We start from the raw sequence: 22,334 nt of genomic DNA on the forward strand, positions 1-22,334 counted from the left end.
AAGAGGCCAAGGCTCTCCCTCTGGTGCCAGCTTCCCTGTGACTCTGAGAGGGCTGGAAACAAAGCCCACAGGCAGCGTTCCTAAGTCAGAGTCAGCTCCCCAGCTACTCCCTGTAGAGAAGGAGCAGGAACCTGCCCTGAGCCGCCGCCGCGGGGAGCTGAGCACTGGGAGGGCAGGGGAACCAGCCCCAGAGAGGAGACAGCAAACATGCGCACGCCATGACACAAATCAGGACCGAGACAGCCCCCCTAGGGGGACCCACAGTAAGGGACAAGCCAGTTTCAGAAGGCTGGGTGGTTAAGGCCTCACAGCTCATGCGGGCGGCGGGCGCGGGGGCCCTGGAGGGCGGGCCAGGCCGCCAGGCAGCCACTGCTCTGAGCGGAGACCGGGACAGGCGTTTCTCCGGGTCACTGGCCGCATCCCACTGTGCCAGCACAGCCTGAAGGGGGCGTGTGGGACTCACCTGTTCCCTCTGGACACTAGGCACTCGGCCTGGCTCCAGGCAGGTCCTGTCCGTTTCGTCCTTTCTAGAGTGAGGGGGACAGCAAGAGCTGGTGGGGGCCCTTCCCTCCATCTCCGTGCAGTGGTGACAGGACACAGAACTCTCTCACCTGCGGGGCAGGCCCAGGCCCAGGGCCAAATTCAATGTGATTCTCTCGACCCCCAACCTTCTTGCCAGGTGAATCCAGCTCAGAAGCAACCTCAAGGTCAACCTTAAGAGGAAAAGATGTCATTGGAGACCAGCATGCAGACTGGAATGAGATCCCCCTCACTGGGCCTGGACTGGAGCGTGGGAACTGCAGAGGAGAGACTGGGCCTCTCGCGAGTCCCCGTTCAGACCACAGGGCCCCCCAAAGTGGCAAGACTGGGCTGGGCACCCCAATACCCTGTCTTTTGAACCTTTCAGCTCATGCCAGGCCCTATGGCACAGCCTGGCCAGCCTAGGTTACTCGGGAAAGCGTGAAGAAGGGCGTGGGGCATGGCCAGGCCCAGGCCCCCTCTCTTTGTGTCTCCGGCCCCGTTCTCCCCTCTGCTCTGTGAGCTGACAGGACTCAGCCCTGAGGTGTCATCCTTGCTCCAGAACTAACCCCTGAGACGGGAACTGACCCTAAACAGGGCTTTGGTAAAGGCTGTTGATAGAAACGGATGCATCAGTATTGAACAGCTGAACACACGAAGTGTCGGGGGGCTGCAGGAGGAGCCGTGAAAAGATGGGCTGAAGGTTGTCGTCCCAGACCTGCCACCGACCAGCTGTGTGACCTTGAACAGCTCATTTCCACCGTAGTTGAAATGCACAATGTGAGAGCTGTGACTTTTCAGTTTTGTTTGGAGACTTACCAAGGACTGTAGCCCAGGAGCCAGCCTCCCAGCTCTGAGGAACTGCTCTGAAGCATGTGGGAGTTACGTGAAGAGGGTATGTGCAACCAAGCACATGTCTCAGGAGAAGGTTGCCGCTAGTCACAAGGAACAGGTATCTCATTTAATGATTTTAGTGCTTTATTAAGTAAGGGAAGATGCAAGAGTCCGGGTTCACAAAAGTTTTCTCCTGAAAATCTCTAACTACCTGAGGGCCAGTTCTGCCAGTTTTCCCAGAGCACGGTCTTCGCCCTGAAGTCCTTTTAGGGGTAACTATAGGTCAGCGACTGCAGGGGCTGTAGAACTGGATGGTGGGCAACATTCCTCAGTTGGCAGTACCCTCCCCTTGGTCATAGTTTTGACCAAGGTTTAGGAGGCATTTCATGACCAATTTGTCCCATGGCGCTAGGAAGGCTCATTCTTAGGTCTGGTGAGGATTTCGCTGATATAGGCCACTCAATGTGCTGTTACTGAACTAGGCCCATAATAGTCTTACTAGTCTGTTATAGTTTCCCTCTTACTGGAAACTACAGGAATAGTTTCCCTCTTACTGCTTCTTCCCATATCTAGGGTTACACTATTACAATCATTGATCTTATGTAGAACTATTTATCTGGTTAATCAAGTCGCCTAGTTGTCATTATTTTCATTGGAGGGTCCTTCTATATAGGTTGGAGAAAATCCTTTAAATGATATATTTTCTAGTATATGTAATCTTGTTACAGGTCATGAGGCATCTGATCTTCATCCAAGGATTACTGTGATAAGCTCCAGAAACAAACTTACAATGTCCTTTTAATAATTCAATTAAACTTCACAATAATGTAACAAGGAGCCAACAAAAGAAGTGAGCCCTGGGCAGTAAGTACAAACTTGGAAGACAACTGACAACATTAGAACTTAATATCCACTAGAACTTTTTTTTTCTCTAAAATCACCTTCATTTCTACCAAATATAGCCCAATTAAGGCTAATTTGTTTGCAAAATAAACTTGGCCTGATTATTTACATAATGTGTAATTGATTATATAGGCTCTTTTAAATTGTTTTTCCTGGAACTTTTCATAAGGAATTTCAGATTGAACTTTTAAAAGGCCTCTCAAGTTGAGCCAGGAAAGCCATGCCAAGGGCTTGCCATTAGATTCCGCCACAATAACTATAGATTTGGGTGAATTCCTCTCTTCTCAAGGTCTCCAAAATACCTTGGCATTCTTGCACCTGCCAGGAGTTGACCTTCCTTATTCACCTGATAAGGCTACTGGGAACCTGAAAGTTTCCACTTTCTGGAGGGATCAAGTAGAAAGAAAAGATAAATGTTTCAGTTCTGCTTACAAAGGTCTAATTTACCAAGCTGCTCTAAGTCATACTTAGCTTAAGGTTTCCTTATACCTAGAAAACAAAGATTAAAAGCCAGTAATACTTCTGACAAAAAGTCATAAAAATTATAACCATATTCATCAGTTATCAGTCATATATAACTAATTTTTTTTAATAAATTTATTTATTTATTTACTTTTGGCTGCATTGGGTCTTCGTTGCTGTGCACCGGCTTTCTCTCGTTGCGGCGAGCGGGGGCTACTCTTCGTTGTGGTGCGCAGGCTTCTCATTGCGGTGGCTTCTCTTGTTGCGGAGCACGGGCTCTAGACATGCGGGCTTCAGTAGTTGTGACACGCAGGCTCAGTAGTTGTGGCAGACGGGCTTAGTTGCTCTGCGGCATGTGGGATCTTCCCGGACCAGGGCTCAAACCCGTGTCCCCTGAATTGGCAGGCGGATTCTTAACCACTGCGCCACCAGGGAAGTCCTGTAACTAATCCTTGATCTTGATCCTTTAACAGTTTTATTAAGCCATCCGGGTTTCCACTAGAATTCTTTAATTTCTTACCCAGTTCAGTGGTTAGTTCCCAATTAAGTTAAGTACTTGTAAGATAAGTCCCGTATGTATTTTACATCAATCTGGCTGGGGTGTTAGTTAGAGCTTGGCTTTCTGACACCCCTTAGTTGGCCTAATTGAGGAAAGACATTTGGCCAGCCTCACACCTAGTCACTCAGTCCAGACCATTCAGTGTCTTTCTGGAGGCAGAACTGGGCGGGGGGTGGGGGGCACTCCCCCAGTATCTTTCAACTGGGCGTCAGGTACCTGTTATACACCACCAAATAAAACTCAGGATTATCAACCAATTATTGGGAGATCTGAGAACCAGGAGAAACTCACCCAAATTCGTCTGGACTCGCTGAGGAGGTGGATGGGAATAAAAGGCCCTTGCTGCTACCAAGGTTCTGAATTCTCATAGTGTTCAGACAGAGGAGAGAAGTTAGCTCTGTGCTCCTTCATGGTCAGCAAAACTGTCGACTGAAGAAAAACGTACAACAAGAGAGCTGTGAGTTTCAGTTCTATTGGGGGACTTACTGAGGACTATAGCCTGGGAAACCCTCGCAGATAGCTCTGAGGAACTGCTCTAAAGAGGGAGAGGTACAGGGGACGCTGGCTTACGTGTGATTTAGGGGAAGGGTACCTGCACTCAAGCACACATTTTGGTAGAAGGTTGCTCCTGTTCACAAGCAACGGGTTTCTCCGTTCATGACTTTAGTGCTTTTCTAAGCATGAGAAGATGTAAGAATCCAGATTCGTAAGAACTTTCTAAAGCATTGTAAGATTGGTAACTGTCTAAGGTCCCACTTTGCCTGTTTGCCCAGAGCACAGTGTGCCTCATCCTGATCACCTTCCTCAAGTCCTTTCAGGGTGTCCTGTAGGTCAGCGACTGCAGGGGCAATGACTCGATTCTTGCAGAACCGGGTGGGGGGAGGGAGCGCCGTTCCTCCCCGAGGCTTCGGGCCCCTCATGCTGGGGCTGGGTGGCCTCTGCCAGCTCTGCCTGCCTGTACCCTATCAGAAGCCCTGGGTGCTATCCCAGGGCAGAGCTTCTCAAAGCCTAGTGTACAGTTCACAGAATACCTTCATGGCCATCACCTGGGAAAATTTTTTTTAAATACAGGTTTCAGAGCCTCAATTCTAGACTTGTTAAATCTGGAATTTCTGAGCATGAGGGCTACAAAGCTGCATTTTAAACAGCTTGCTGCTTGAGAACCACTGTCACATGTGCATACTTTTTTCTAAATTGCCTTGACCTCTGCTGCTCCTTTTTTTCTCTCCCCTCCATCCAGCCTGGTCAGGCACCAGCCTCCCAAGCCCTTCCCCCACCCCCGCCCGCACTCCCCGCAAATGGCCAAAGGCTCCTTGTGAGGCAATCCTTCTATCCTTGGTGCCTTCCTTTACACGATGAGTGATGACTTTTTTATCTCCTGATGATGAAACACAGCCTTCAGCTGGAGGCATTTAAGGCGCAGGACGCACGGTCCAGCCGCGGCTGCAGGACCCAGAGGCCAACCCTGACGGCCCAGGAGAGGAGCCAAGAGCACCACCACCAGCCTCCACGCCTGCCCCACCGCCAAGGAACCATGCTCCTCGCCACGTTTAAGCTGTGCGCCGGGAGCTCCTACCGACACGTGCGCAACATGAAGGGTGAGCTCCTGGGGCCCCCCTGTCCGGCCGACCAGGAGCCCGCAGGCAATGTCTAGTGGGGAAGGTGTGGGCCTGGGGGGACAGGCCACTCAGGTCCCAGGGGTGCCGCTCACTGGGGGAGCCTGTGCAAGCCTTTCCCCTCCCGTACCTCAGTGTCCCCCGCGCTGAAGAACGCAGCTGGATACGAAGGTTCCTGGGTGCCTTGCAGACTCTGTCATCCCCGGCCTCCCCTCCAGGACTCCGAGCTGTCTTGGCTTCTTCCTGACTCTGCCTGTCTCTAGGATAGGTACCAAGGGTGCCAGGGAAGTCCAAGCCGTGGTGGCAGAGGCAGGAGTCAGCCTGGACTCCAGGAAGCTGTGTTGGCAAGCCTGAGGCAGGGCAGGCGGGAGACGGGGCGAAGGACAAGAAAGGGGAGTAAGACAGCCGAGGAGCACATAGAGAGGGAAGGTGGGTGAGGTGGGGAGTCTCGCTGTCATCAGTCAGGAGGCAGAAACCAGGGTCACTGGAGTGAGTCCGCCGCTGTCACTGAAGGGACCACAGACAAACCTAAGCAAGTCCTTTCTAATTACATTGGGTTCAGGTGGCCACTGTTTAGATAGAAGCCGCACTTGGAAGACCTGTACCCGGCGTGGGGCTGTTCTCTCTAGATCAGAGGGAACCCCCGGGCACACGGAGCAGTTACTCACGCAGAGGCCACACAGACCTCGGGGACGGGTGTCTGTAATTCCCCTTCTGTAGCAGGATAGGTTGTTCAAAGCTTCTCTCTCTTTCAAGAAGGAAACTTCAGCAAGCTTGAGTGTGGCCCTGCCTCCAGGCCCGGCCAGCCCAGAAGGCAGGCAGGTTTCTGGCCCTGGAGGTATTCCTCATCAAGTCACTTTCTGCCCCAGAACAGCTTCCTCCTCTGTGATGAGATGAAGAGGTGGAACATTCTCTGAGGGGCTTTTCTGCTCCTAAGCGACAGTTTCCCTCCCTTCCCTGCAGGGCTGAGGCACCAGGCTGTGCTGGCCATCGGCCAGGAGCTGAACCGCAGGGCCCCGGGGGGCCCGACCGCAGCTGCCTGGATTAACCAGGTCCGGCGTCGCGGCTCTCTGCTCGGTGAGTGCTGAGGCTTCTGGGGCTTTTACCAGCGGCAGGGGGCTCCGGGGGGGCGGGCAAACGATGTGCATGTAGCTCTGGTCCCTTCCCCCGCATCCCCCAGGCGTCCTCACTCACTTTGATGGGAATGGCATTGTTCATGGCTAGACCCCCCTCCCTGTCCCGTGTCTAACTTAACCTGCAGGCTGGACCATATGGCTTTGGTCTGGGCTCTTCAGAGATGAAAGGGGTGAAAGCTCGTGGGAGGCTAGGAAGCTCAGTCTCTCCGTGGCTTTGTGTCCAGGTTCTCAGCTGGAAGACACTCTCTACAGCAACCAAGAACTGGCCTATATCCAGCAGGGAGAGGAGGCCATGCAGAGGGCCCTGGGCATCCTCAGTGACCAGGAGGGCTGGAAGAAGGAGAGCCAGCAGGTAAGGGCGGGTGCGGAGGAACCCACAGCTCCTCGTTCTTCACGGGCCATGCTCGAGGCCAGCTGGGGTCTCTGCTCCTCTCAGAAGTCCGGCCTTGTGTAACAGTCACTGGGTAGCAAGCATTTTTGAGAATTCTCCTTTCCCAAGAATATATCCCCAGATACCCCTCTCCCCCAACAAAGATGTCCTGGAGACTGCGTTTGAGAAACGTTTTTCCTGTATCCCTAGCTCCCCTCCAAATGCACTGTACACCCATTCAGACCATGCAAAACAGGGACTCCAGGGGCAGCACAGGCCTCATCCCCCTGGGTCAGAAGTTCCAATGCTGAAGCACAGTGTCTGTGCTGTTAGCCCGCCTTATGGCTGACCTCGCAGGGGTGACCTGGGCTCACCCGCAACAGGGCTGGAGTGGGATACAGGTGGCCCAAGGCCCTCTGGGGCGCTCTGCTCCTGAGCACTGCCTCTTCACTGGGAGCTGGGAACAAGGCGTGTGTTAAAGGCCAACGGCTCTACCGAGACTTTGGCCGCTTTATCTTCACCAAAAGCTCACATGCTGCCCATTGGCCAAAGTTCAGGTGAGATCTTTCCTTCTCCAAGTTCTCAGAGTTAACAGACTACAAGTTTGCGAGTTGGGAAATCTGGGATCTAGGCCCAGCAATGCTCTTAGCTAAGGGTCCTGTGGCATCTCACTGACCTTCTCTGGCCCTACATCCCTCTGGTGTAAAATGAGGGATTGGATTTTTAAAATAAACCTTTGTGTGAAATTAGCTGGTTGTAAACCACCTTCCCTGCTCCCAGATGCGTCTCTCTCAGGATCTTTGAGCTTCTGAAGTCAAGTAAGGGCCTTCTCAGGTGGCCCTTACCCACACCCATCAACATTGACACCCAGGAAAAAAGGGCCCAGGGAACAGGCAGGTCACCTCCCAGTCCTCAGCAGATGTACGAGGCAGCCAGCAGGAAGGAGGACCTCCTCTACCTTAATCAGAGATGGTTCCAGGCTTACTCAGGCTTAGCCTAGAGTTCCCCTGGCTGTTCCCCTCCTGCCTTGCCTGGCACTGTCTACGTGTCCTAGGCCGGGAATATTTTTTTCTAACCTTTCCCTTGGGGCTCCTCTCTTCCCTGCCGATAGGCGAATGGGGACGAAGTGTTGAGTAAAGTGATCCCAGACGTGGGCAAGGTGTTCCGGCTGGAGGTGGTAGTGGACCAGCCCGTGGAGAGGCTTTACGAAGAGCTCGTGGAGCACATGGAGGCCATGGGCGAGTGGAACCCGAATGTCAAGGAGATCAAGGTGGGGAGGCCCAGGCAGAAGGATGGCTACAGCAGTCGGGAGGGGGCTGTGAGCTGCGGTGTGCCTCGGCCCCCCACCTGGCTGAGTAGTGACTCTGGTTCTCTGTGGCCTGGCAGGTCCTGCAGAAGATTGGAAAAGACACAGTCATCACTCACGAGTTGGCCGCAGAGGCGGCAGGAAACCTTGTGGGGCCCCGAGACTTCGTGAGTGTGCGCTGTACCAAGCGCCGGGGCTCCGTGTGTGTGCTGGCTGGCATGGCCACACACTACGGGGAGATGCCCGAGCAGAAGGGCGTCATCAGGTAACACTGGCAGCAGCCTCAAAAGCTCCCTTTTTAAACACAGGCTGGGGACATGCACCTGCCAAGTGTGTGATACATCCCCAGCTCTAAGAAACCACAATCCTTGGTTCCTACCCTCAGCTACCTTTCACAGAGGAAGTCTCATTTTCCATCGCAGTGCGGGGAAGACAAGACTGGCCACACTTACATAACCAGTTTGTCCTGACTCTCCCGGCAAGTTTAAGAACCTTAGTAATTTTCTAAAACAAGAAGTAGGGCTGATGGGACAAAGTGAGAGAGAGGCATGGACATACATACACTACCAAATGTAAAATATAAAGCTAGTGGGAAGCAGCCGCATAGCAGAGGAAGATCAGCTCGGTGCTTTGTGACCACCTAGAGGGGTGGGATAGGGAGGGTGGGAGGGAGACGCAAGAGGGAGGGGATATGGGGACATAAGTATACATATAGCTGATTCACTTTGTGATACAGCAGAAACTAACACAACAATGGAAGGCAATTATACCCCAATAAAGATTTAAAAAAAAAAAAAAAAGTAGGGCTGAGGTTTAGCTGGTATGCTCAGGTCCCACTGTAATGTTGATTAAAACAGAACCCATACCACTTGGAACAGTTGCTACCTGAGTTTCCCAGGGGCCCCAGCACCACCCTGGACCCTTCCTTGACCTCCCCATCATCCAGCGACTAAAAGGCACCGCAGGAGGCCTCCAGGCTTCAGCTCCAGCTCCAGTCAGCATTTGTTCTGATGAGCTGGTAACCGTGCCAACCGTTAAATGTCACCCTTGGCAAAGGGCACTTCTCTGATGAGATCTGGGAAGACTAGTCAGCGTTTGAGAACTCGGCCTTGTCCCCCTGACCTGACGTGTCTTCACCCGGCAGAGCTGAGCACGGCCCCACCTGCATGGTGCTCCATCCCCTGGCTGGAAGCCCCTCAAAGACCAAACTCACCTGGCTGCTCAACATTGACCTCAAGGTAAGGGGCAGGGTGGGGGGTGCTCGGGACAGGCGGTGGTGAGCAAAGTAAGCTCTTACTGCTCCCACATCATCCCGCACACAACTGGAAAGAGCCTCCATTGTGAGGGAACTGGGCCGTTGCAGAGGGGACACTGGAGTGATGGCCTAACTGCTATTCCATCATCTCAGAAGCCTGCACTGGCTCCCTCTTACTTCTCATATCAAATTTCAATTCTGTAGTTATTTTTAGAAACAAGGAAACTTAGGCCCAAGAAGGTATGGTAGCTGGCTCAGGGTCACACCACTGGGAAGACAGGGCTGAAATCTGCCTGGACAGCAAATCCAGTGCTTCTGACACGGTCATGACAGCAGGGCAGTAATGCAGTCCTCCAGCCCCTGACCCTGATCAACTGAACGGGGGCACGGACCAACAGAGCTAGAAGGCCAAGCCTAGGCAACCCACCAGGTGCGTGATCGGGCACGGCAGTGTCACCCACAAGATGGCCAAATTCTTCTAACTTCAACTCTAGGGATGGCTGCCAAAGACTATCATCAACCAGGTCCTCTCGCAGACCCAGGTGGACTTTGCCAACCACCTGCGCAAGCGCCTGGAGTCCCGCCCCGCTCTGGAAGCCAGGTGTTGAAGACCAGCCTGCTGCTGCCAACGGCTCCCAGCTGAGCGCGCTTGCAGGCTCACGAGGAGGTCTCTGCTTGAAGTCTACAAGTCTGTTAAAGATCTTCATCCAGGGACAGTGGGATGGGATGGTGGTGCGTGTCCAGTATGATACTAGAACTCAGATGGGTAACATTTTAGTACCAAGAAAGTGGGGACAAGGCTCTTTTAACTTCATTCACTGATTAGCTGTAAAATGAAGCACAGGGGTCCCAAAATATTTGTAAAAATTTTTTTTCTGGGTCCTTACTTGTCTACCTAGAAACATCTTTAAAATGCTACCAGTTAACGAATGCAGGGTGCAGAGGGTGCAAAATACCAGGATTAGGACCGCACGTTTGATGAGCTCAAGAGCTCCATTCCCTGTGGGCAACGTGTGCAGACAGAGCAGGTCTTACACAAAGCCTCCTGAAACCCTCTGCTCCTCCACCAAGATGGCAGAGAACTGCGCCAAAGAACAAGCAACTCCCACAGCACATACCGTCCAGAAGTCTAGTTCAAGTTACCTTAATGAAAAAATACAAAACTAATTATCAGGCTGATTCCCCTACTTCTTCCATGAGCAGTAGTCAGAATAAAGAATCGTAACTAACACAAAAACTTTAGTCTGTACCTGTTTTAAAATTCTACTCTTAAAATCCATGCTAGTAAATTGCAACTTCATACTAAAGGAGTCATGGATGAAGACTTTAATTAGTTAAACTAAGTCCCCTACCTCACTCAAAGGAAAAACTCCAGGGGACTTAGGTCATTAATTATGTAGGATCTGTTACCGGAATCTTTCATAAAAATTTAATTTACACGATAAGCACAGGACTAAATCAGTTCTTAAAAGAACTCTATAGCTGGTAGCTGATTAACGGGCATTGGAAGATGAAGATTATGACTGAAGACTTTTATTTACCTAATTAAAAGGATAGAACCAAAGGCAAGTGACAGAATGGTATTACTAAGATAAAATCAAACAAAAGCAAATTTTATTACTTTCCCATTAGTGATTGTTTAGACCTAAAAAGGGAGCTGAATCTTTAGTTTGGAGTCTATTACATTTCCTCTTGGCTTGACTCGGGGCTGCCAATTTCTCTGCTTTAACAGGTCAATGTTTTACTATTTTGGAGGAGATGGCTGGAAGAAGGGGTGATAGGGTGACAGCAAAATCCCTTTCCAAGATTCAGAGAATTGGTGCTTAAAAAATGTAAGTTGAGATGGGGTTATTTGGCTAAAACGTATAAGTAGGATGAAAACCTAACCATTATCACTTGAAGCTTTTCCATTCCAGTGCTAACAGCATTGATGGTTTACACCATTTGGAATTAGAGGTCTAGCTTATTTATTAAACAAATGAGCAGTAGCAGGAATGCTGTTATAATTTATTGAGGTATCGAGAAGTTACAACTGACAGAGATATTTATTAATATTTATTCTGATTGTTTCTTAGTAGTCTATTTTAGGCATAGATGAAATTATGTTTATCCAGCCAGGAGCTTCAGAGTGAGATGGGATAATTGTAAAAGTGTTTCTAGAACAGAATTATCATCCACTCCCAGCTAAGAAAAAGGGTTACTTGTTGAAAGATGTGTAGAGCAACATATGCTCCGGTTTCAAGAGAACAGGCTGACAGTAAAGAAATGGGCTTTCAACACACACCATGGTTTTGAGTTTGATTATAATTTGCCTTTTTCAAACTATGCAACTGTGTCTTTGAGGTACCTGGGGAGGTATTTTCTCACTTGTTTAATTTTACACTGGAATAAAATGAATTGTCAGTGATGATCTGCTTACAGAAACCATTTCATATAGGACTATAAGAAGAGTGGGTATTCTTTGAGCCCTTCAAATGAATCTAATCAACACACACACACAGAATATGCAGTATAAACAGGCAAAAATCATTATTTCTGTAACCTCCAATGTATGAAAGCGAAACGCACAAACCCCTAATTTGATCATTTAAATGGAGAGTGGGTGCACAACTTACATGTGTGGTAATTCATGCTACAAAGAATTCATCTCCAGCTTCCTCTAGATAACACCATCCTCGTTTACTTAGAGTTCTTCAAACCCTGATGATCCAGAAGCTTTATAACCAAGTCTGCTCCATAAGACCACGAATGAATAGACCTCAGCCTGATTCTGCTGGGTTTCCTGTTAAGAGAGGTGGAATGACCGAAACAAAGACCCTGGGTCTGGGTGATTCATTAGGAGACAAATACATTAGTCAAAGCTTCTGTGTTAAGATACCAACAGTCACTTGAAATTTGGGAAATTAAACAGGCATAATATATAGGGATCCTTGGCAACATATTACCAGACTCTTGGTGAACCACTCTATTAACCTAGGTAGGAAGTTACACACAGGGAAGTCTGGAGCAATCCTGGGAGGACTGCACTGCCACTGATTAAAAGGAGGACAGGGAAGCACTTAGGGACCCCCGGGGAAGGCTCATTCTTACATTCCAGTTTTTAGTCTTCTGAAAACTGTCCTTTAATCATCAGGTATTACAAAGGAAGATAAGCAAGGCAGGAACATAACCTGCACAGATCAACACACAAGTTCAAAGGGAAGAGCTGGAGGGAGACCATTTACCCTTTTAAGTTCCTGTTCACCTTTTTTTAAAAAAAATATTTATTTAGGACTTCCCTGGTGGCGCAATGGTTAAGAATCCGCCAGCCAATGCAGGGGACACGGGTTCGAGCCCTGGTCCAGGAAGATCCCACATGCCTCGGAGCAACTAAGCCCGTGCGCCATTACTGAGCCTGTGGTCTAGAGCCCGCGCACCTAGAGCCTATGCTCCGAAACAAGAGAAGCCACCGCAATGAGAAGCCCACACACTGCAACGAAGAGTAGCCCCCGCTCACTGCAACTAGAGGAAGCCCACGTGCAGCAACGAAGACCCAACGCAGCCAAAAATAAATAAATAAATAAATTTATTTTTAAATATTTATTTGGCTGTGCCGGGTCTTAGCTGTGGCACACGGGATCTTTAGTTACGGCATGTAGGATCTAGTTCCCTGACTAGGGATTGAATCTGGGCCTCCTACATTGGAAGCACGGAGCCTTAGCCATTGGACCCCCAGGGAAGTGTCCCCTGTTCACCATCTTGAGAGGGGTTTCACAGGATAAGAGGGGGTGGTCAAATTGGCTGGAGGGAACGAAGCAACGGGGGAGGGTGGAGATAGAAACCTGTCTCTCCTCCAAGGCTGGCTCCCCTTCCTCAGAGTGCCTTATTGTTCCGACACTGTCGCCACATGGACCCCAACCTGAAAGGGAAGCAAAGTGCCACACACACTCGAAGACAAGTTTTATTTGGGAAGAGTTTCTAATTGTTAAAGCTGCAAGCAAGTTCCCTTCACAAGTATAGTTCTACTATAGATCCCAGTGTTCGAAGGTACACCTCAAAATTAATAACAAAAACACACCCACGGTGAAAGGGAAGAGCTGTTAGACTGATTTGGAATGTACAGCCATGGATTTCAGCTGTTCTCAGAAACAGGCCCACCACTTCCTTGGGAACCAGGCGGGATGGAGGCAATGCCCGCAGAAGGACATGTCTTTAAACATATTAGCTACTTGGGCAAGGTTACCCATTCCTTAGAAAACACAGTAAGCAGCAAGTCTCAGCTGGTGGGGTACATGGCACAGGCCCAGTTCACAGGGCGCTTATGGGATCCCAGGGTCGGCAGCTGTTGGGAATGGCACACGAAGTAAAAGCCGTGATAGAAGGGACAGTGCTGAAGGGCAAGGAGTCTCTCTCAGACCCACCCGGCCTCTAATTTGCTACAGCAGAGGCCACGTTCTGCAGTATCTTCAGGAAAACATTTGTCACAGTTAAAAAACAAAACCCGCTCATATTATTCCCCAGGAAGTCCGTGTCTGCAAAGAAAAAGGGACTTGGTCAGGGTTCCCACGGGGGACTCCGCCTCCCATCCACTTCTGTTTCCACGTGATACAAGACGTCAGCCAGAGTGTGTTCCACCACGGCGCCCCAGCCCATGTCACTCATCTGCGGGAGGAACAAGGAACAGATAGGTGAGGTGAGACTGGAGTAACCGCAGCAAGAAGACTGAGGACGCACGCAGACATGTTCAACGTTACTCACAGGGCGGTACATGAGATCCTTTGGAGGATACTTGAAGCATGGTCCAAAGTTAATGGAGACCTGGGATAAATTCAATCCAAGCAGACATGAAGAAACAAAAGAAGAAAGTAGTGAAAACCTTAATGTGACATGGGAAATTTCTCGCTTTAAATGTAGTTGTGATATTCACGGTATAACTGAAACAAATGATATACATTAATACTGCTAAAGGTGGTCAATACCCTATAATAGCCATCAAGAATTAGGTAAATAAAATAAACTTGTGCTGATTTCTGTTTATAACCTAAAGAGTTCCTTATATTACTTCAATGGGGGCTACTGACAGTAAGAGGACATGGAAACTTCCAGGCATTGCCTTTACAAATAATTTGGTTTCTTTAGCTGGTAGGCTCTAATGATAGTCCCTTCATGCTGGATCATATTTTTTTTTAAATCACTATAAGCAACAGTTACTAATGATGGTAGGTTATCACGACACATAACACCAAATTGACTTATGCGTGTAAATACTTTATATCCTTTATACTGAACAACAGTGACCACACAGTACATCCAAAGGAAAGGTATGGGGCTTTACAATAACCGCATGATCTTTACCTGTCCAAGCAAATACTTCGTGGAGGACCCACATGTTTTTGGAACAAGCAGTAACAGTAGGAATATGCTCCCATTCCACTCCTAGGCCTTTCACATTTCTTTCTAGAATCCCATCAGTGGCTCTTTCACCACAACCGTCCACCTATCTCCCTCAGGTTGTGTTCACAGGATGAACAGACGATACGTACCGTGCAGCTCTTGTACAGCGAGATGGCCGGAAAGTAAACCCCCTCAAAAATATCTTTGTAAGCCACACCTTGATTGACACCATTTTTATAAAAAATTATCTGAAACAAAAACCATGGTTTTACTTCAGAATTTTAAAAAAGAACAAATTAAAAAAGAACTCCGTTGGAGAACCCTTTATCAGCAGTATGGTGGCAGCATTTGAAGAAATCCTAAGAATAGCATGTAGCTTGTGTAATAGCAATAGCTGACATTTATGTAATACCTTAGATTTTTCAGAGCCTATCTACATGCTCTATTCCAGCTGGTCCTCAGGTTTTGGGGTTTTTTGAGGGGCAATGGTGCCTTTTTTTTTTTTTCTTGGTCCTCAGGCTTATTTGCTTTCTGAATTCCTATCCTACTTATATTAAACAGTTCCACTTTCTGTTTTTCATTACATTATATTTATAAAAGGTAACTGGTCATCCACTGATCCCTTGGAACTATACCCTTTTGAGCTCATTTATCTGTCCCCTTCCCTTGCCTCAGGTTCTCACTTCTGCATTTCTACTTTGAAAATCTCGCAGGGTCTTCTGTCAAAGTCTCTGAATCTGGGCTTCCCTGGTGGTGCAGTGGTTGAGAGTCCGCCTGCCGATGCAGGGGATGCGGGTTCGTGCCCCGGTCCAGGTAGATCCCACATGCCGCAGAGTGGCTGGGCCCGTGAGCCATGGCCGCTGAGCCTGCGCGTCCAGAGCCTGTGCTCCGCAGCGGGAGAGGCCACAGCAGTGAGAGGCCCGTGTACCGCCAAAAAAAAAAAAAAAAAAAAAAAAAGTCTCTGAATCCTTATTTCTTTGTCCTTTTTCTCTCAAAACTATCCGGAATATTCTCTTAATCACTATGGATGGACTTCAGAAAAGGCTCCTTTTTCTGAAGTAACTTTCTCTACCTCTTCTTCCCAGCAAGAGCTATTTTCTGCCTGGCTGTATTTTCTGGCTGTGTTATCTCCTAAGTTCAATTAACTGTTTCCCTTTACTACTTTTTCCCTAAAAACAATCGGAATCCTAGTTTATTTCTCCTACATTTGCTTCTATTACTGATGCAGGTGGCTTCACAGCATTTTTATAGAAAAATGTTTCCAGCTCAGAACTTTCTTCCATCCCTTCCCCTTCTATTTTGGGCCCCTGTGGTTGGTCCAGATGCACCAGCCCTTCTTTGATTGTGCTATGACCTTGGGCAAACATGTTCCCAACAACCCTGGAGAAGGGAGGCAGGAAAGTTCTAGAAGGCACTGAACGAGCCATCACAGCTCCTGCTGCCCCCCACCCCCCCCCCCCCGTCACATACTGAGGCCCTGAATCTCCTATTCCAGTTTCCTCCTTCCGCACTTGCTACCTCCTCTGACAAAGGATAAGTATCTCTGACTTGCTTCCTCAATGGCCCTCAGGCTTTCTTATTTGGCCACTGTTTTATACCCCCTTTTCTCTAAGAATCCAGGTCATTGCTCTCATAGCAGCAGCAGGTAGCCCAGAAAGAACAAAACACGGCAGGCAGGAGAGTGCGCTGGCCCTGCTGCTGCTGTGTTAGCAGAAATCCCTTCATCCCCCCTGTGGGCCTCAATTCCCTCACTTTCATAATAAGGGGGTTGGACCCAATGTTCAAATTCTTCTAATTCTGACATTTTGATGACCGTGACTCACCTCGCTATGGGGAGTCTGCTTTAGGCTCTTCTCTGCTTTATCCACAAAGTCTTTTTCTTCAAAATACAAATAACTCTTGAACTTTATCAAAGCCTTGAAAACCAAGAGAGAAGGAAAGAAAAAAAAAAAAAGGAAAAATGAAGCATCAGCTACATCATCATGTGGGGGGGAGGAGCCAGATTCACACAAATAGCACTGAGTCCTCGTGTTCTGAACAGAAATTTAAAATCTTTGCAGAGTCAGCTTTGTTAGATTTTGAACAACTATGTGTGTCTTTAGAATTACCAGATGGCACATGCTTGTTAAATATTTTCCCAAAAGGCCCTTACTAAGATTTGGGGGGGGGGGTCACTTCCTTCCCTCCTAGTTCCCTACCTGTTTCTCCCACAGGTGGTCTCTGGGTCACTCCTTTCTTACTGGTTCCTAAGACTCTGTTTAACTATTCACTCCCGGGTAAACATATGGCATTAATTTTTTTTTAACTTGTTTTTGTGGCCACACCACGTGGTTTGTGGGATCTTAGTTCCCTGACCAGGGATTGAACCTGCACCCTCAGTAGTGAAAGCGTGGAGTCCTAGCCACTGGACCGCCAGGGAATTCTCTGACATTCATTTTCTTCTGAACAGTTCCACAGTATTCCATTTTATGGACATATTAGTAATTGCTTATTCAAATGAAAAACAAATTTTTATAATGGAAATGAAACAGTACATAATTTTAAGGATTCCAACAGTATCCTCGCAGTAACCGTAGACCTCTGTGCACTGTAGAACCAAGCACTCATATGGCTGAAGGTTCTAGGTGGTGGCAGGAGTGACGACAGTCAGCAGTGTGATACCACCAATACAACGTGCTCTGACTGCTTATTATCAGAACAACCTTGGAGGAGACACCACCCGATTTAAGCACTTACTCTAAAGCTACCATAATGAGGACAGTGTGGCATTGGCAGAAATAAAGGTCAACAAATAGATCAGCGGAACAGAGAGCCCAGGAATCGATCTCCACAGTCACTGGACTGTCACAAAAGGAACCAAAGAAATGAGGAAAGGAGTTTTCAAAAAATGGGGCTAGAATAAGTGGGTATCAACACAGAAAAAAAAAACCTAAACTTGGGGGCTTCCCTGGTGGTGCAGTGGTTAAGAATCCACCTGCCAATGCAGGGGACACGGGTTCAAGCCCTGGTCTGGGAAGATCCCACATGCCGCGGAGCAACTAAGCCCGTGCGCCACAACTACTGAGCCTGCGTGCCACACCTACTGAACCCCGCACACCTACGGCCCGTGCTCTGCAACAAGAGAAGCCACCATAATAAGAAGCCCGTGCACCGCAACGAAGAGTAGCTCCAGCTCGCCACAACTAGAGAAAGCCCACGTGCAGCAACGAAGACCCAACACAGCCAAAAATAAATAAATAAATTTATAAAAAAAAACTAACCTTGACCTCTACTCCACGTCATTCACAAGAATGAATTCAAGGTGGATCAGAAACCTAGATTAAGAGCTAAAACCATGTTTTCAAAGAAAACATGGAAGAATACCTTCATGACTTCCTGAGAGCAGGCAAAGATTTATTAACTCATAGAAAGCAATATAATTGTAAAGAAAAATCTGAGATGCACTTCATAAAAATTAAGAACTTCAGTTCATCAGAAGACACCATTAAGAAAATGAATAGAAGAGTCAGAGTAGGAGAAAAATACTTTTTAAAAAGCCATTTCCAACAAAAGACTGTAATCCAGAATATATGAAGAACTCCTACAACTCATTAAGACGACGAACAACCCAATTTTTTTAAAAAGTCAAAATATTTGAACAGAAACTTCACAAAAGAAGACAGATGAATGGCCAGTAAGCACATGAAAAAATGTCCAATATCATTAGTCGCCAAAGAAATGCTAATTTAAACCAAATGAGATACTACTACACACCCACCAAAGTGGCTAGACTTGTTTGGTAACAACAAATGCTAGCAAGGATGTAGTGCAACTAAAATACTCATACGCTGTTAGCGGGAATGGAGAGCCTGACAATCTCTTATAAAACTAAATGTATAATGACCCAGTCATTCTATTTCTAGGCATTGACTAAAAAGAAATAAAAACATGTTGACAAAAAAGGTCTGTACAAGAATACGCATAGCAACTTTATGTATAATAAACCCGAACTTGAAATGGCCCCAGTGTCCATTAATAGGAATATGGGTAAGCACTGTGGTATCGCACAATGGAAACTACCCTGCAGTAAAAAGGAACAAACCACAGATTCCTGTAACAGCATGGAAGAACCTCAAAAGCATTATAACAAACAATAAAAGCCAGACACAAAAGATCACACACTGCATGGTTCCATTTACATGAGTTCAAGAACAAGCAAAACTAATGGAACAGAATTGTGATGCGGGGAAAAATTCACAACAGTAGTTGCCTCAGTGCCGGTAGGAGCTGGCACTGACTAGGATGGAGTATGAGGGAACTTCCTGAGGTGTAAGATTCAACGTCTCCACGGGGGGGTTGGCTCAACCTCAAAACTCAGTGAACGTACACTAAAAATTTGTACATTTCATTTTATATTGTAAATTTTATATCAAAAGAAAAAACTAAACAAAAGTTAATCTCTAGCTAATGATATGCACCCTTAAGTACTTGGCGGGGGTTAAAAAAACATGGATGTATGTGTGGGTGGCTGGGTGTGCGGGTGGAGGAATGAATGCATAACACGTTAATGGCAGAATCTAGGTGATGGGTATTCGGACACTGACTTTTAAGTTCTTTCAATTTTGTTATGTCTTAAAATTTTCAAAATGAAATGTTGGGAAAGATGTAAATGGATAAGCATCATTAAGAGAACACACAGTTGAAGGCATCAGCTGCCACGGGTCTTCAACCCAGGAATCTCTCGGGAGGACAGACTCACCTTATCTTTATAGGTATCGGGCAGTGACTTGGCTGTCTCTGTGTCTTCAGGAAGACTGATATAAAATCCCAGGACATCTCCCTGTCCATAGCCAGAAGAGTAGTGTTTGCCAATGGACTGGTGGAATTTGGTCCCCTTTTTGCTCCGCCAAGAATAGCTAAATTTATCATAACCTAAGGGAGCTTGAAGGTTACCTGTCCCAATAAAAAGATATACAGGAAGTCAGAACTGCAAGTCAACTCTGGTTTGCTAAAGGAAAATATTCTCCTTTTTTTACTTTTTTGCCAGTTTTGTAAAATGGCTAACGCACTATTTCTCACAAGCAATGAATTATAAAAATATTCCTAGGAACTGCAAACCACCTAAACCCTCAGGAATTGAATTTTATGACCACAATCCAATAAGCATACAAGTCATGAAGCTTAGCCAGATGGTCTATACCTCTCCACCAGTTGCCACGTCCGTATCATAGCCCCAGCTTACCTAACGGCTGGGACCAGCCCAGTCTGGCAGCGGTGTCTGGCGGCATCTCATCCACCGTGATTTCAAAGTACCAGGCACCTTTCCGAACCCCATGAGAAGCGCGAACCATAGAGTAGCCCTTCTCTCCAACCACAGTCAGCCGGTCATCGGAGATCTTTAATTGGGGAGCTGCAGTGATGGAGATTAAAACAAAGGCCTGCAACTTATTTGAAATACTTGGAGACAACTGCCACAAACTCTTACCCTCCAGTAAAACGAAATAAAAAATCAGAAATATCAAGTCAGGAATTTGAAATATTAGTTCAGGAGTTTAAAAGTCTCCAGATATAGATGAAGGAGGAGAAAGAAAGAAAAAGGAAGAAAGCTGTCGAGTAATCAGTTTTTATTAAATGTGATTTTTTTTTTTTTTTTTGCGGTATGTGGGCCTCTCACTGTTGTGGCCTCTCCCGTTGCGGAGCACAGGCTCCGGACGCATAGGCTCAACGGCCATGGCTCACGGGCCCAGCCGCTCCGCGGCATGTGGGATCTTCCCGGACCGGGGCACGAACCCGTGTCCCCTGCATCAGCAGGCGGACTCTCAACCACTGTGCCACCAGGGAAGCCCTTAAATGTGATTATTTAAGATGGCAGGTTAAAACTAATTATACTTGTCTATTCCCTAATATAACAAACCAATTGTAATGTGTTTGGATCCTGATGTGAATAAACCACCCTTTACAAGACTTTTTATTTGAAAAAATGTCAAAGTTTCAAAAATAGTGGAGTCCTCACATGTCCTTCACTCGGCTTGCCAAGTGCTAACACCATCTGTGACCATCACACAAGGATCAAAACCAGAAAACTGACACTGACACAATACTGTTACACTAATCTATAGGTCACCTTTGAGTTAAGCCAGTTATCCAAATAACATCCTTTTTTTGTTCCAGGATCTAATCCAAGATCCTCCATTTCATCTAGTTGTCGTGTCTCCTCAGGTCTTTCATGACCCTGACATTCTGAAGGGTACTGGTCACTTGGTTTGTAGAAATGTCCCTCAAACATTTGTCTGTCCGATGCTTCCTCCTGTCTGGGTCCAGGTCACGCCTCTGCCGGGACACCACTGCAGTACTGCTGGGCCTCTCAGTACGTCAGGTCAGGAAGCACATGCTGTCCAAATGGTGATGTTAAACTCTGATCACTTGGTTAAGGTGGTACCTTCCAGGTTTCTCCACTATAAAATTACTATTTCCCCTTTGTAATTAATAAGTATTTTGTGGGAAGATAAAAAGATATTTGAGACAATCAAGGAAATCTGATTTGGACTGAATTCAGATGATAGCAAGGAATTATATGTTTTGCTAAGTGTAATAAGAGCTTGTGGCTATAAAAGCAAACTCCATACTCCTTAGAGATACATATTTTTAAGAGTACATAGCGTGAGACTTACTTCTTAAAAATTTTTAAAAAAGAGTGAAATAAAGGAGCGGATAAAACAAATACGGCAAAACCTTGGTAACTTAAATCTGGGTGAAAACTCTATGGAGCTTCACTGTATTCACCTCTCGACCTTTGCGTATAGTGTGAATCTTACTTTACTAAGAGACCATTATGTAACATAAGGGGACAATCTAAACCAACTGGAAGGGACACTGTGACTTGGAAGTTGGAAGTGAAGCAAAAAATGACAAAAGGCGGGAGAGTATTTTTGTGCTGTGTAGGTTGATCTTATAGCTGTAGAAGCATCTCCAACCCAATTAAGACTTAACTGAGGGAAACGCATTTGAAGTAGTATTTGTGGGACTCTAGAAGTTGTCTGAATTCTGCTGGAATAACAAAATGTAGTTTCATTAGCTTTTATAAAGGCTTACGATTTATGAAGTATTTTCATAGGTAGGTAGGTAAGTAGGTAGACAGATGGCCAGACAGACTCCCCCTCACAACTCCCACCTCCAGTGGAGAAGCAGACCACGTGGCTGTTCAAGCTCACACCGCAGCGGGCAGAGCCTGATTGAAGCCCTGGCCCTGCACTCTTTCCGTGACCCCGCAATGGCTCTTGTATTCAGGAGATACGATGACAACCTCCCTAAATTAAATGCACATTGTTTAACAGAACTTTCTTAGGTATTTGGCAAATTCTACCTTCTCAAATACAAATACTTCTTCCTTTACTCTTTCCTGACCAATTCAGTCCTAAAGCCATTAGGTGGGGCTGAGCAAGGTTAAGTGTCTGTGACAGAACAGGATATTAAAGGGTCTACCTCCTCACAAAACTTTTTAATTACAAAGGGAAAAAAGAGTAACTCTCCAGTGGATAAACCTGGCAGATACCACCTTAGCCAAATGATCAGTGGACATCACCAGTAATGGGACACATTAAAGTCCTGCACCACCTACAGGATGTAGTATGTGAGATTATTTCTGTGATATTCCTGTTGAAGATGCAGAACTTGGATCATTAGGAACAAGATGAAACCAAACTGAGGGATATTCTGTAAAATAACTGCCTTCTAACTTTCAAAAGCCTCAAGGTCAAAGTCCAGGAAAGATGGGGAAGCTGTTCCAGACTGAAGACTTAAGAGTCACGACAACTAAATGCAGCAAATGATTCTCAACTGGACCCTTCTGCTATAATGGATGTTCTGGATCAACTGGGCAAACTTGGATAGAATATGAGCATCGGATGGTAGTAATCAGATGCTAATTTCCTGATTCTGATCGTTGTGTCAGCTCTGTAAGATGTGAAAGTTTAAAAAAATATCCACTAGTTCTTTCATATTCTTCCTTTCAAGAGGTGGAGC

General features: G+C 46.9%; 2 protein-coding genes and 1 long non-coding RNA gene across 6 annotated transcripts in view; 1 reads left to right on the forward strand and 2 right to left on the reverse strand.

The window, feature by feature from the left end:
* Positions 1 to 14: 14 nt before the first annotated feature.
* Positions 15 to 7,606, reverse strand: LOC307179587. 4 transcript variants are annotated; one of them, XR_013825434.1, is made up of 7 exons: positions 7,476 to 7,606; positions 6,149 to 6,359; positions 5,024 to 5,776; positions 3,569 to 3,706; positions 612 to 713; positions 464 to 527; positions 15 to 52 (listed from the first exon to the last, which is right to left on the reverse strand). It is a non-coding gene; the product is annotated as an uncharacterized lncRNA (long non-coding RNA). The 4 variants fall into 4 exon arrangements; XR_013825436.1 differs by adding an exon at positions 2,870 to 3,111 and having other exon boundaries at positions 5,024 to 6,359; XR_013825437.1 differs by adding an exon at positions 6,774 to 6,856 and having other exon boundaries at positions 5,024 to 6,359; positions 7,476 to 7,597.
* Positions 4,670 to 10,497, forward strand: STAR (steroidogenic acute regulatory protein). The gene is made up of 7 exons (XM_079908941.1): positions 4,670 to 4,875; positions 5,857 to 5,970; positions 6,254 to 6,381; positions 7,511 to 7,669; positions 7,786 to 7,970; positions 8,850 to 8,943; positions 9,455 to 10,497. The coding sequence occupies exons 1-7, from the start codon at positions 4,812 to 4,814 to the stop codon at positions 9,566 to 9,568; spliced, it is 858 nt and encodes a 285-aa protein (XP_079765067.1). The 5' UTR covers positions 4,670 to 4,811; the 3' UTR covers positions 9,569 to 10,497.
* The window catches only part of ASH2L (ASH2 like, histone lysine methyltransferase complex subunit), a 33,137-nt gene continuing 18,461 nt past the window's right edge, over positions 7,659 to 22,334 (reverse strand). The window contains exons 11-18 of the mRNA XM_079908940.1: positions 19,555 to 19,722; positions 19,072 to 19,265; positions 16,157 to 16,249; positions 14,483 to 14,581; positions 13,698 to 13,757; positions 12,782 to 13,601; positions 11,576 to 11,742; positions 7,659 to 7,788 (exon numbers count right to left, since the gene is read on the reverse strand). Of these exons, the coding sequence (XP_079765066.1) occupies positions 13,494 to 13,601; positions 13,698 to 13,757; positions 14,483 to 14,581; positions 16,157 to 16,249; positions 19,072 to 19,265; positions 19,555 to 19,722 (722 nt within the window). The 3' untranslated portion in view covers positions 7,659 to 7,788; positions 11,576 to 11,742; positions 12,782 to 13,493. The remainder of the gene's footprint in view (positions 7,789 to 11,575; positions 11,743 to 12,781; positions 13,602 to 13,697; positions 13,758 to 14,482; positions 14,582 to 16,156; positions 16,250 to 19,071; positions 19,266 to 19,554; positions 19,723 to 22,334) is intronic.

The sequence above is a fragment of the Stenella coeruleoalba genome (genome assembly GCF_951394435.1).
Source record: "Stenella coeruleoalba genome assembly, chromosome: 21".
Taxonomy (NCBI): Eukaryota; Metazoa; Chordata; class Mammalia; order Artiodactyla; family Delphinidae; genus Stenella; species Stenella coeruleoalba.